We start from the raw sequence: 13,899 nt of genomic DNA, 5'->3' as shown, positions 1-13,899 counted from the left end.
CAGAAGAAAGGAAAAAAAAATTGTTCTCACCAGCAAAACTGAGAACTGAAACAGTGAATAAAAAAATCACTAGATTAACCAACTGCTTTTGTATTTTTCTACATACAGGTTTGCTAAATAAGAGATTATACTGAACATGTCAACAAATAAAGAGAAATATATAAGGTTTTAAAAGCAAATGTACATTTCACCTATCCAGAGCAAGCTGAAATATTTCTGATGAAATAACTTGTTCAAGGCCAAAGGATTCTGTGGGAAGATATTTATTTGATGGAGTTTTTGTCTGGAAGGTTTCTGAAGGCCTAGGTGTATTCTTCAGTCTCTTCCAGAGAAAACAGGACCTGAACTGCAAATGTGACTTCTTAAGTCCTAATCAGGCACTTCAACAACATTGTATTTTGTGAAAACGGTTCTGTTTCCATTCCGATATGGTATGCAAAGAAATTTTGAAACCACCAAACTTATTTTGAAACAAAATTGTTGGCTCTCCAGGCAGCTGCAATAATAAATCGCATTAGTAATGTGCAAGTAACATCCTCAGGGTTCAGTCCTGCAATCACTGAAGTTAGTAGCTTCAAAGGAAACAGGCAGGTTTTATAGAGTTCCTTCCCAAATTGTGTTTTATCAGTTTACTTCTCAGGCCAGTTAACTTTAAACAATGTATCATTTGGGTGCTATCACTGCCATCTACTGGACAGAACAAGACCTATTTGGTATTGATCAAGGGCTTGATTCTAATTACAGGGGTATAGGTTGTAGCTGTGTTGGTCTAGGGACATAGGCAGACAAGGTTCTTTGGATAAATCTAGTATCTTTTATTAGACCAACTGAAATAGCTGGAAAGATTCTTCTTAGCAAGTTTTTGGGTATAAATACCCTTTGTCAGGCTGAGGAAGCATCTGCAGTTGGTGTGTGCTCTTCCTGGATGGAATTAGATGGAATTAGACACGTTTACAGTAGTGTAATTCTAGAGAAATCTCTGCTGAGTTTATTGGTAGAAGAGAGGTCATAATTAAGAGGCGCTGGAATACAAAGTTACACAATCTTTAATACCAATGACATCTAACTCAAGAAGAGACCTGCGCTACTCACGCAGAAGGCTGATGGTCCTTTAATACTTAGTTGTATGACGGGATAGATGTGGATTTAATTATAATGGCTTTATTATAAAAGGCTAAGAACGCTTGTTGTTAGGCTAAGAAGAGGAAATGAAAAAGGAAGAACACCTTTAGACCTAAACTCAGCTAAGATTTGCACTCCCATTGCTTTAGAGGTGAAAATCCACAGGAAGGAAGTAACATGCAAGTGATAATTAAACACAGCTGCTCCTCTGACTGGAGGCCAACTAAGGAACTGTACATCCTAAGACGAGGATGTAGCCCCAGCAGTGACACTGAGAAAAGAATGCATGGAATCCAGGAGCATAGACCATCAAGCAATTCAACCTTCAAATCCCCAAAATGGGTGGGGGCACATAATCACTTGCCCTTGCTCCCTTTCTTCCTTGGGGTCAATTTGCCAGAGGCTGGGCTAGAAGAGAAAAAGTGCAGTATCTATTTTCCTTCTTCTCTAGTGAATCCAGTCCTTAACCACAAAAAAAATTTCATAATTGTATAAATGATGCAATTCCATCACAGGTAATGTTTTTCACTGTCTGTACTGTGGCAAATTTGTTAAATAATACAAAATATTAATTTAAAAACAAGGTTTAATAAATGGGTTAAGTGAAAGATTTAAAAAGAAAAACACAGCACATGATAACATTATTTATTCTTTAATCTTCAAATTGAAATAACAAAGTAAAACAAATGGCCAAGACCATCAATATTTGTAAGAATCATAATAAAAATAAATTCATTAAAAATTCAGATTAGGAATAATACAGGCACTTTGTAATCTGGAAAGGCAAAACAGAAGATCAGTACAAAGTAGATAAGAAAACACACTCAATAATTACAGTTTTGAGTGAATGCTAGTTATGATCTTGAAGGTTAAGTAGTGAAAGACTAAAGCAGAGGTCAGCAACTTGGGTTCTGTGAGCTGGACCTGGCCTGCAAAGAAATCGGATCTGGTCTGTACAGATCCAATATACAAGATGGGGGATTGATTTCACAGAGCTGCACTGCACAACCCCTTCACTTCACAGTGCTCCCATACACTGAGGAGCCTGCTGGTGAGGAATCTGGCAGCCAGCCATTTGAAGCAGGGAAGGGGCAGAGACTTTAAAAGCCAAGCCCTTCACACCTCTAAAGAAAGAATGAAGAGAACACTCTCTGAATTTCCCTCTTATTTTGAAGTTATTCACATCAAAGTCAACATGCACAATTTTGAATTTAGCACATTTATATGAAAATGTCCATTTCAAAGAAATATTATAAAAACACTTGCAATCTGCTTGAAAGAAAGTTACAAATACCTAGGCAAATTTGGCAAAAACACCTTTAAGAAAAATATGCAATTCTGAGGTATATCCTGTTAACTTGACAACAGCTCTCCAGGCTAGTAAATGACGTGTCTTCAGAGCTTGTTTAACCCAAGGACAATTACTATGTCTTGGAAGTGTTGCTTGAGTTAGATGGCTGAATTCAGATTCCTTCAATGGATATCTGAATAGGAAGGATTTTAGGGGATCTCAAATAAAATTTACAACACATCCTGTAACTTATCATAGCTTCACTGAGAAGTTATGTCAGCTGAAATTCTAGCTTCATATCTGCAAATATTTACTTGTGCAGTTAGTCCCACAAACTTCAACAAGGTTACAGCAGGGTTACTTACATGAGTTAGGCTTTAAAGGTCAATTCAGATAGCAAAACTGTCCCCAGTGGAGCCATAAAAAATTTATACCAGGTAAAGATATGACTGCTGTATTCTAAATTCCCAACCTACCAATGCACCGGACTACTCACAAGCATAGCATCAATCACACAAATCTTTTTGGACTAAGGTCCAACTTTGTAAACACTGCTGAGGACTAACAAAGAGAATCAAAAACCATTAATAAAATATGTAAATATTTAATTAACATTTCATCTAGGTAAGTATCTGGAATAGTTACCTCCAGAGAAACTAATGAAAGTGACAGTTAAATGAAATTAGGGCCAGTGTTCTCCAAAACAACTTTGACTAATCTTTTTATCTCTGTAAATGCTATAAACTGTAAACAGGCACAAATAGCGTATGGTAAGAGTGCCAAAGCCTAACTGTGCTCAATTTCTAATGCTTTTTAAATACAACTGCTAAAAAACTTGGGTTGCGCGGATACATTCAAGTATAATTTCAAAACAAAGTAATCCTTTTCTGCATATATATACTATAAAGCAAGTTCCAGCTGAGCTTGTCTGTCAGCTTGATTGTCACAGACGCATCTTCATGTTTTGGCACTTGCAGAAGGGCTGATATGAGCATTTTTATTGATTTTCACATTTTTCAAAAATGAAGAGCTATTCACAAGGGTGGAGGTAGGTATTTGATGTACTTTGGGCATGTCCAGACGAGCGCAGTTGTGTGGTATGTGGAGCTGCAAACATGTTTGCAGCACCACATACCACACAGTCCAGTGTTCTCTGCACTGCAAGGGCGTGCTGCCCAAACGTGTGCTGCGCGCACACTGCTAAAAGCGGAGCCAGGCCACTCGGAGCTGCGCTCCGCTGCCAGCCAGGCTCTGAGAGGCAGAATTGCTGTGGCCGCAGCCTTGGGAGGCCCCCAGGACCACAGGTAAGGCTCATGTGGCCAGCCCAGTGCTGGCCGCGGCCTCCCCTACCCAACCCAGGGCAACTTGCTGCATGACAAAGCACATGTGGCACAGGCCTTCCCTGGAGACAAGTTGCTGCAGTGCAAGGTGCACCGCTGCTAGTTGTCCAGGGGGAACCAAATGTCCACGCATGTCTAGACACCCCCTTTGACATCTCATTTGGTGCATTCACACTTGCTAAAATGACCAGAGCTGACCAAAAGACAACCATTTCATTTTGTGGCAACCAATGAGGTTTGAAAATTTAGTTTTGTTCCATCTAGTTCCTGGTGGGTAAGGTCTTGGTTTGGGATGTAAAGATCTAGGTTCAAGCCCCGCTCCATATGAAGCAGAGCAGATTTTCATTCCGGATCACTCTCACTGAGGAAAAACAGGAACTTGACCTCGGGTATTCTGCATCCCAAACCAGTGTTCCACCACCAGGCTGCAGAACACCTTCCCAATGAAATTTTGTGAGAAAACATGTAGCCTCAAGCCATTTTTTAATACATTTTTTCTGACTGGAAGACCACTTTGTTAGTACTTTACCATGAACAAGGAAAGTAAAGAACTTCAGCTCCATGTGACAGTCTATTAAATCGTTAATTTACCATTTGGGTAGAGACAACAATCATCTTTCTGAGACACATATATATATATTTGCTACATATCTTACTTAACTTTTGAGGACATGGTCTCAAGAGTGTAAAAGTAATTCCTTATGTAAAAGAGAAGCAAAGCAATGTGTTATTAGAGCTTTAGCAACACTGATTATAATAATTTTCTTCATATAGATATTGACTAAATATGCAATCAAAGAAAGTAGCCATTTTTTGATGGTATGCCACCTCACAGTTTTGTCCTTAACGGGACACTGCAAGCAACTCCAGTTATTCTGTCATCTTTAAAATGTCAAAGTAACCATTGTAAATCTTAACTTTTAATTTTATTGCAATGAGGTAGGAATAATAAGTTAAACTGGTCAATTCTGACATCTCTACTTTTTCCCTTTAAATTTATTTTTGAAAATATAAAGTACTTTCTAATTTGGTTGGAATCTGGCAAAGATACTTACACAAACTAGACAACAAAGCAAATCTAGAATGGCTACCTTTCTCCACCTGTACGAAATCCATAAAGGGGACTCCAGTGTTAGCAACGATCTAGCTATTCTGGCAATTATGTGATTACTAGCCAACTGCCTGTCAAGAATGACGGGGGGTGGGGGCGGGTGGGGACAGAGGCCTGCATCCCTTACCTCTACCCCACCTTGGGCTGGGGCCGTTTCCCTCTCCCCCCACCACTTTGGGCAGGGGCTGGGACCTGGCCCATTCCCCGCCTCCCACTGTCACTTCGGGCTGGAGGCCAGAGCTGCTCCTCGCCTCCCCCTGCTGCTTCGGGCTGGGGCTGAGGCCCATGACCACAGTGGTGTTCGTGGTGGCAGTGGGGCGCAGTCACCAGTAACTCCCGTCCCTTCCTGCTCTACTCCCTCCCCTGTTCCCCGCCACCTCCCTGCCCTGCTGGCTGTTGGGGGTGGGGGGGGCGCCAGCCCCTGGCTCCAAGAAGCAGCCCCAGGGGGGCGAGGCCAGCACTGCTGGCCTTGCCCTCTGCTCCATCATGGTGGTACTCCAGTCCTCATTGTCTCCCTATGCCTCCAAGGAGCAGGGGAGGGGGGCGAGGGCAGCAGCTCTGCTGGCCTCGCCTCCTTCCCCTTTGGTCCCTCAGTCCCCACTGTCATGGCAGCACTCCACTGTCTTTCTCTGTCTGTGTAGGGCACTCTGAGACAGCCAATTAGAGTGCGAATAAAGAATTACGGGCAGACAGACAGACAGACTTAGGCTTTTATAATATCAGAATGTTTTCGGGTTCCTGAATTCAGGACAAGAATTTCATATAAACTATGGACAGAGTCTACTTCTTGTGTTAACGGAAATAAAAAAACTATTGAAAATATAAAGTTCAGGAAATAAAAACCTTTGCTGCCTTTGAGCCAGAGGGTTTATGCAGCATTGACTCCTGCAGCAGTTTCTGTAATCTGTGGTGTTGTTATGATTTTTAAGATTTTTTTTCCCCATAGGGGCTGGAGTCTCTGATATTCTTAGAACTATTTACTTAGCACCGCTGTATTGAGTCAAAATCAAATTAGAACAGGCCAGGCCAGGCCTGGTCCTGTGCCACTGATGCTAATGGCAGATTCACTACTGACTTTAATCATGACAGTATTGAACCCTTTATACTTGAAATCTGTAAAAAGATGTGGCAGCAAACATTTTATTTTTTGCACCATCACAGAGAATGATGACTTCTGAGCTACGAACTAGGGTAGCCTACCTTTTAAAAAAGCCTGTTTTGACTAGAAAAATCCACCATCCAAGCAGGTTTCCAGCAGTGGGGCACAACCCTCCCACCAGAGTCAATGCTGATGGGATGAATTTGCATAGAGTGGATGTTCTGAGGTTTCACAGCCTCTCTGCCATTCTTGTCCCATCTGCAGAAGTGCTTCTGCACAGAATTCACAACAAGAAGCTTCCATGGGGGCAGAAAAAGGGTAACACATTGCTGTTTTGGCTCCAGCCCCCCTCCTTTTGACTGCTGTTGGCAATTTAAGTGGAAATTTCCCACTCTTTAGCTTGTCCCTTGCAAAAAAGATGGAGGGCGATCTGGTCCTCAGTGGCAACCAGTTCATAAAATGAACTAAACTGTAGAGCTTCTTTGTATCATCAACATTAAATTCAATTGATATGTTCCTTCTGGAACAATTAATAATCATTATTTTTCTCAAGATCAGAAATGAGGATGCTTTCTTCCAAAGTAGGACCTTCCGATATATTTTGAAAATAATAGGCATTTCTGGCCCACAATATTCTACTGAAGAGACTATTTTTCTTTTTATACAATACAAATAGAACAGCGGCCACCATCACCAGTATTACTATTATGACGAGAGCTACAGTTCCATGGTATGATGCTGAAAGGAAAAAAAAAGGAAAGTTCTATAACAATGAAAAAAAACAAAACCAAATAAACAAACCAAGAAACCCAGAACATGTTTAAATACAATAAAGTATCACATGGTGCAACTTACGTTTCACAGTTTGCTCTGTTTCATCAATATCTGAAACAGAATCCAGAGTTAGTATGAATATTATTCATAGAATTAATGAAAGCTAATGTATATACTTCATTGTAAAATTGTTTCTCAGGGGAGTACATACTTGTCGCTAACAAAAATGGCCATCCCTTGTTTAAACTTTATTGATATCAGCAAGTTTACACCAATTACAGCTAAATGTGGATGGTCATCTCATTTTAAACTCCTGAATTTACTGAACTGTATGTGAGGTAAATATCGTGAAAAGCTCAAATTCAGAAATGTTTACTTGGGGTGTGAACTGCTTTTACTGAGATAACTGGTACTTTGCCACGGGTTTCAATGGAAGTGGCATTGGTCATTTACTGGGTATGGCTGACCATTTCTTGCAATTTTTGCCTTTTCTATTCAAATAGTAGGAAGAGGGTTAAAGGGCCAGGATCCTATTCCCAGGTGATTTTGCATAAGTCACTTAATATCTCAGGGTATGTCTACTCATGCATTTGATCTGGGAGCAGTTTACTTGCGAGTAAACATGCCTGGGAAGGCATCTACACATGCAGGGACTCCAGAGCAGATTTGCTGCTCATGGCCAGGAGACAGCCATCTTCTGGTGGGAGCTGGGACACTGCACCCTGCTCCTGCGGGGCTGCCTGCTGTTGGGCTGGGCTCTGCCACCACAGCCCAGGAGAGGACAATGTCCCCCTGCCCTAGCAGCAGGGAGCTACTGGCCCTGGCTCCCCAACTGGGGGCAGGGGACTTGGAAACAGCTGCAGGGGAGGGGAAGGGCCCAGCCCCGTGCCCCGATCCACTGGTGGGGCACCTAGCAATGAGCCCCCACTGGGCAGGGAATCCCCAGCTGGGGGCTCATTGATAGCTGCCCCACTCCTGCAGCTCTGTCCAAGCCCCATGCCTCAATCGCTTGATCAGGGCACTGACTGCGGGGCAGGGGCTGGAAAGTCTGGTTCTTGCCAAGCTCCATAACTGCAGAATTGGGTGAGGCCAGATCTGCATCTGTTCCCCACCCAGGTCTGTGATCATGGAGCTCGGTGGGGAACAGGCTCTCCAGCTCCTGTCAGCAGGGAGCTCCCAGCCTCTGATCCGCATTTGGGAGACCCTTATCTCCCAGCACCAGGTCCGCAGTTACATTTGCTCCTGGTCATGCTTCTACATGAGCGCTACTGAGCAGTAACTAATTGGAAATAAATTTGCTAATTGCATTTGCAGGTAGCACGTTTACTCACGATTAGAACAGTTTACTGTGCAATAAGCATGTGCATGTATAGACGTGCATACTTACTGTGCAGTAAACTGCTCTACTGAGCAGTAAAGCATCTTGTGTGCATACACCCTCAGTGGTTTAGATTCCCTCTCTATGAAATGGGAAAGAGAACATTTCCAAATCTTAGGCAACCATAGCCCACAGGTCAGATTTGGGCTGGAAGATCTGACTGAGTATGTGACATTGGGCAGCATACAGCTGTGCCTTCCTCCATAGCCCTCCCTTTTGCCCTCTCATGCTGGAGGTTAACCTAATTGCGGAGGGGTCAGGTAGCCTGAGCTCTCCAAGGGGTGGAGATTTGTGGCTCACAGAAGCAAAAGGTTGCCAACCCTTGAATTAGAGGATTTGTGTGGATAAATCTTAATTTTTGTGAGACATACTACAGTGTGGAATGCCAAAAAAGTATATGCGTAAACACTAGGGAAAAACTTCCTGCCATGGATCAATACAAAAAGTGTAGCAGTACATAGATTTTTTTATTTCTAATAGATATTTGCCTTGTAGGCAAGTTATTTCCTTTGTAGAACTCTTAGCAGAGGAGCTTACAGCTTTTCTTGACATATATTTTATGAAATTAAAGTTGAGACACATTTTCTCTTTCTTTTTGGCAAGGGGGTGAAAATCTTTAAAAATTATCATAAAATATACCCTTTCTCCCACAAAAATCTTCTCATTAATCCTTGGAGATGCCAAAAAAGGTAACATTTACTCACATTTAAAAGAGAAATGTTCACTCAGCAACTGCATAAAAAGAACTGAGCAGGGCTGATTTGGGCCACTTTGAGGCTAAATACAGACATTCAAAAAGCCTGAAGAGGAAGTGGACTAAAGTTTCAAGCCTTACTCTAAGCACCCTAGGTTAGGTCAGGAGTGAACAAAATGCACATTCACCTTTTGGTGTGTATATGTGGGTGAGGGTAGGGGGCACAAAGGCTGCCTGCCTTGGCCAAGGCCAACAGGTGGTGAGCACTCCTGTACACCTTGCTACATGCTGGAGAATGTTAAGCCCAGCTGAGCAGCCGGCCACACCTGATTGGCCAGTGCGGCCCTTCTCCCCAGCCCCAACTCCCACCAATGGCCAGCTATCAGCTGCTGACAGCTGGCTGCCTTATGGGGTGCAAGGACTGGGGAGAGGGCCAGGTGGGGGACAGGGGAAGCTCCCAATTTGTTGATCCCTTCCCTACCTGTGCAGGCTTGGATCTGGGGGAGCTGAGTCTGTGCAGCAGGGGATTTCTGCTTCCCCTCCCTTCCCCCCACCGCCTCTGACAGCCCAGGGGGTGAGGGTGGGGGGACGGGGCTGGGGAGAGGAGCTGCACTGGCCAGCTGGGCCGAGCAGCAGGGGGGGAAGCCCCCCCATACCCCTCCCCCCCAGCTGTCCTGGCTTAGGCCAAGCCTGGGCCCCCTCCTGCCAACAGCCAGCACCACACCTCCTGCCTGTGCCTGCTTAGCTCTGCCTGGCTCCAGTCCTGCGTGAGCTGACACAGCCCCAGGGAACAGGACAGGAGCCCTTCCCCCACCCCCCACTGATTTCTGCAATTACACTGGGTGCCTGCTGACACCACTTGCAGTTTGCCAGAGCTCTGAAGGGCCCAATCCTTCTTTCTGCAGAACACACCTCCCCGCCTAGGGATGTTGCATAAAGATAGAAACCTCCTGAGCTACAGATGCTCCCTGCCTTGCCCCCTTCCCCACCTGTGGCTGACAGCTAGGAGCAGCCAAGTGCAGCCGAGTTCCAGCAGAACTCTGGGGGGGAGGAAGTGGGGGGCCGCAATGATGCCTGCGATGTTAGTGGACTACAACCTAACTTGAGTTAGGAGGGGATCTGATACACAAGTTCAATAAACCTGTCTAAGCTACATTACTTAAGTCTGATACTATTTCCATCCAGGTCTATCTTAGACTTTGTTCTGCCATTTTTAAACTGTTTATGTGTACTGAACTTCTGTTTTGTTATGGGTTTAGACCAGTTTTCAGTCACTTACACCAGTTTATGTGCAATGTCTGTATCTGGCCCTAATTTTAGCATTTTGGAACGTCTAAAAAATACTTTTTTCAGTTCTCCAGTATTTTCTCCAGTATTTTCAGTGCAAACTCCAGCTCCTCATGATCATATAGTAATGTTATGCATTATATCTAAAGTGATACGGGGAAAGGTTCACTGAGTAATCACTTAGGTTGCGTCTATTCGTTCAATTTAAAAAGAGGAAAGGAAGTCTCTTACTGTAAAAGTGAAAAGCAGAATCTATGCAAAGTGTTAAACATTATAAAGTGTTTCAAAGCATAATTCTTCAAGCAAGCTGTTGGAAGGTTGTGTGCATACTCTGGTGAATTTTAATACTTACATAGTAGCATTTTACAAGCTAAATGGCAGTGCATCTCTGGAAAGTATTATATATGCATATTTTCTAATGGGAAGTTGAAGCCAAAAAGGTTACATGATCTGACTATCATCAGGATGAGATTCAGGGATAAGCTCAGAACATGCTCTGCTTAGGCCATCATACCAGGTCCTCTCTCGTGCTATTGAGCAAGATATCCTTGGAATAAGGAACCAAATTGGCTGCTTAAAATAACATGACCAGGATTAAAGATTTTGTGGATTCTGACAGGCAAATCTTGATTGGCATTTTGTCTTCTGCAAAGTAATCCAAAATCTTTAGGAAAAAATAGAGTAATATAACTGAAATGTCTATTGTGGGCTGCTTCGTTTCTTTATTTTTTTTAGGTTCTCTTGACTAATAAAAGGGAACAGAAAATCAGCTTAAAAATAAATAAATAAATACCCTTTTTATTTATAGGTGCCAAGAATCAAGGAGGCTTCTGGCTACAGGCTTCATGGTGCTGAGCCTGTTTCTTAACAGGACTGGAGAAATATGAGGACACTTACAATGGCACTGAGGGTGCAGTGCCATTCAAGGCCATTAACTGAACACTGTTGAAATGAAGGCTAAGTGAAGTAAAGAGGAAAGAAGGTGCATATCACAATGGTATAAGGATTTCTTCTACATAAACACATACCTGTATCCATTTTACATACAAATCCCTTATTCTCTTTGCAGGAAGTTAACTGCCATACTCCATCTCTGGTCCTCAAAGCAATGCAAAAATTGCCTTTGAGATGACTTAGTTCAGGCTCCCTGATGCCCCAGTTTGAATAATTTAGAGGAGAACCATCAAACCATGCAACCGTGTCATCTAAGGGCAAAAATAATCAATCACTGTAAGCTCTGATCTAAAAATGCACTGATTTTGAAACAAGAATTTAAGTTCAGTAAGACTCATGCCTGTAAAATATGTTTTTACTTAAGGAACTTCAACATTATTAGACCAATAGTTTACATTCTGACTCAAAAAGGAAGGCAAGGATTTTTGTGATTGATATCTTTTACTGGACCAACTGCATGGCTGAGATAGAATTTTGATCTAGATAGATTTTGACAAGCTTTTGATTTTGGTTTGGATAGGGATGATCCTGCCTAAGGCAAGGGGTTGAACTAGATGACCCTTGGAGGTACCTTCAAGCCCTACTTTTTTTACTCCATTAGTCTTATGTATATTACTGCCAAAATACTTGAGAGACATTTACTTTTTCATCTTCAGACATGGATCTCTGAAAATAATGTGGGAAAAGGCAGGTTTTAGAACAGGCTATCCCCGCATGGAGAACTGCTTGGTGTTGTTGTGCTATTTAATTTTATTAATCTAAATATGTTAAAAGACAAAAACATTTGCATGTGGCCTTTGTAGATCTCAAGGGAGCTTCTGACTCCACAAACAGATTAAGATCATGGCAATAACATCCACAGATAAAGCTCTCTTACAACTAATTGTCACTTAATATTCAAATCTAGCATCCAGCATGCCTTACAAGATTGGTATTGCCTATCCAAGTTATGTAGTTGGTCTAAAAAAAGATATCACCCACATAAATCCTTGCCTCTTGTATATTTCTTGGACCATTACAGCTACAACATCACTCCAACACTACAGAAAGGATATTTAAAAGCATATATTGGATTTTCCCTTACCCTGGATACTTTTATTGCTTCTTAAGAAAAAAAATTACAAAATATGTATGTATATGCATGTATAATCATTGTAATTTAAAAGTTACAGCTATAAAGCAATGTAGTTATATATGTCTCATCTTAAATTGACATTGTTTACAATACTAAGAATGCTCTGCTATGCAGTTATCAGCACTAAACTAAGAAACATAATTACATTCCTATATTAATATATGCCATTTTCTTTCCCAGTCACTTACTGTCTTTTACAAAGAGAATGTTCAACCAAATCATTTGGACAGAAGAACCATAAGTGTGCAGTTCCTCTAGAAGAAAGGCATTTTCATCTTCATCTTTAATAGTTAAAAGATTTGATCCTGTAGATGAAACACACATAAAGTTCCTTCACTCGTGACCATTTGCAGAACATAAGGCACATTTTTTGAATGCTAATCTCCTAGCCAGACTGGGAAATAACCTCCTCCTCCTGCATCCATAATCCTACAAGTAAAATATCTCAAATGAGCCTTAGGGAATTGGTTGCTTAACATGTCTTGCAATTTGGGAGAAGAGGAACAGCTAACTTCTTTTAGTCCCTCTCAAAATGCCAGCCCATATTTTTATACAAGATATTTGTTTTGCTTTTGCACACTATATGGAAGCAACATTTTTCCTTTTTGCAGTTTTACTGCAAAAGATAAGAAATACTGCATATATTTCATACTGAACTACAAAACTTTAATATTATCAGTTTACATCTGAGATGCAGGAGCAGCAGAAACAGTGTGTTGCAGACCAAATCAAGAATCCAGTGCCACCCACCCCATATGGAAACACATGTCTGAGCTACAGTAGAGTCTGTAGATCCCAGATAGGCCTAGAATGCCCAGACAAGACAATGATGGAAGACAATCATTCTCGACTGTGAGGGGCTGCCAAAGATTTGTAAGTATAGTTATAGTAAATGACTTTTAAATTCACAATAACATGTATAAATCTGAAATCCTTTTTCTGCTTTACACCTGAAATCACATGATTTTTTTATACAATTTGAAGAGAAAACAATGGAATATGACAATATCTTTAAAAATAACATGGAAAGGGCATCTCTTATTACTTCATCTCAGATAATCCACTTTTGCCATTTAGGAAGGAGATTATGTTAAATTGTATAGTTAGAGAAAAACTAATTACAAATTACCTTGCTTTTTACAGGATTCATATGCTGTATCAAAACTTGTACTCTTGAAAACCGTGGAAAAGCTATAGCAATTATTTTTAAATTTTAACCAGGGGACAGTTTTTTCTGAACAAAGGCCCTTGTATTCAATTATTTTCTTTTCTATAAAACAAAAATAGTGTAGGTTAAATAGCGTTTATTAATTCTATTGTTAAACATCCACCAAGTCATTTCAGAATAACACTACTAATAATTTCATAACATTGACATGCATGTAAGCAAGTAAATATTTCACTGTTATATATTGTATAATCCAAACCCTTGATTCACTAAATAGAATTGTAAAAGAATTGTATAAATCCTCAGTTTACAACTATTATTTAACTATTTATTTATTTTCCAGGAGTAAGCTAAATTGAACTAAGCCATGCAAGGAAGTGTGGGCACACACAAGCCAATTTAACTTGATTAGTATGTTGTTAACTTTGTGAAGAAGGACTCAGAAGGGGAGAAAGCCTTAGAACCCTATCCACAAGGGACACAATGCTTAGGACACTGATCCAATTGCCCTTTATTTTAAACCTGAGCAGGCCTCTCTTGTCCAAA

The 13,899-nt window shown here is 41.3% G+C and overlaps 1 protein-coding gene across 1 annotated transcript in view; it reads right to left on the bottom strand.

Moving 5' to 3' along the window:
- Positions 1-1,758: 1,758 nt before the first annotated feature.
- PLA2R1 (phospholipase A2 receptor 1) overlaps positions 1,759-13,899 on the bottom strand; it is an 88,955-nt gene continuing 76,814 nt past the window's right edge. The window contains exons 26-30 of the mRNA XM_014599540.3: positions 13,315-13,455; positions 12,374-12,490; positions 11,125-11,301; positions 6,819-6,848; positions 1,759-6,701 (exon numbers count right to left, since the gene is read on the bottom strand). Coding sequence (XP_014455026.2) covers positions 6,493-6,701; positions 6,819-6,848; positions 11,125-11,301; positions 12,374-12,490; positions 13,315-13,455 — 674 coding nt within the window. The 3' untranslated portion in view covers positions 1,759-6,492. The remainder of the gene's footprint in view (positions 6,702-6,818; positions 6,849-11,124; positions 11,302-12,373; positions 12,491-13,314; positions 13,456-13,899) is intronic.

The sequence above is a fragment of the Alligator mississippiensis genome, chromosome 4, assembly GCF_030867095.1.
Source record: "Alligator mississippiensis isolate rAllMis1 chromosome 4, rAllMis1, whole genome shotgun sequence".
Lineage (NCBI taxonomy): Eukaryota > Metazoa > Chordata > Crocodylia > Alligatoridae > Alligator > Alligator mississippiensis.
Note: the sequence above shows the minus strand (reverse complement) of the source record. Positions and strands in the feature narration are given on the sequence as shown.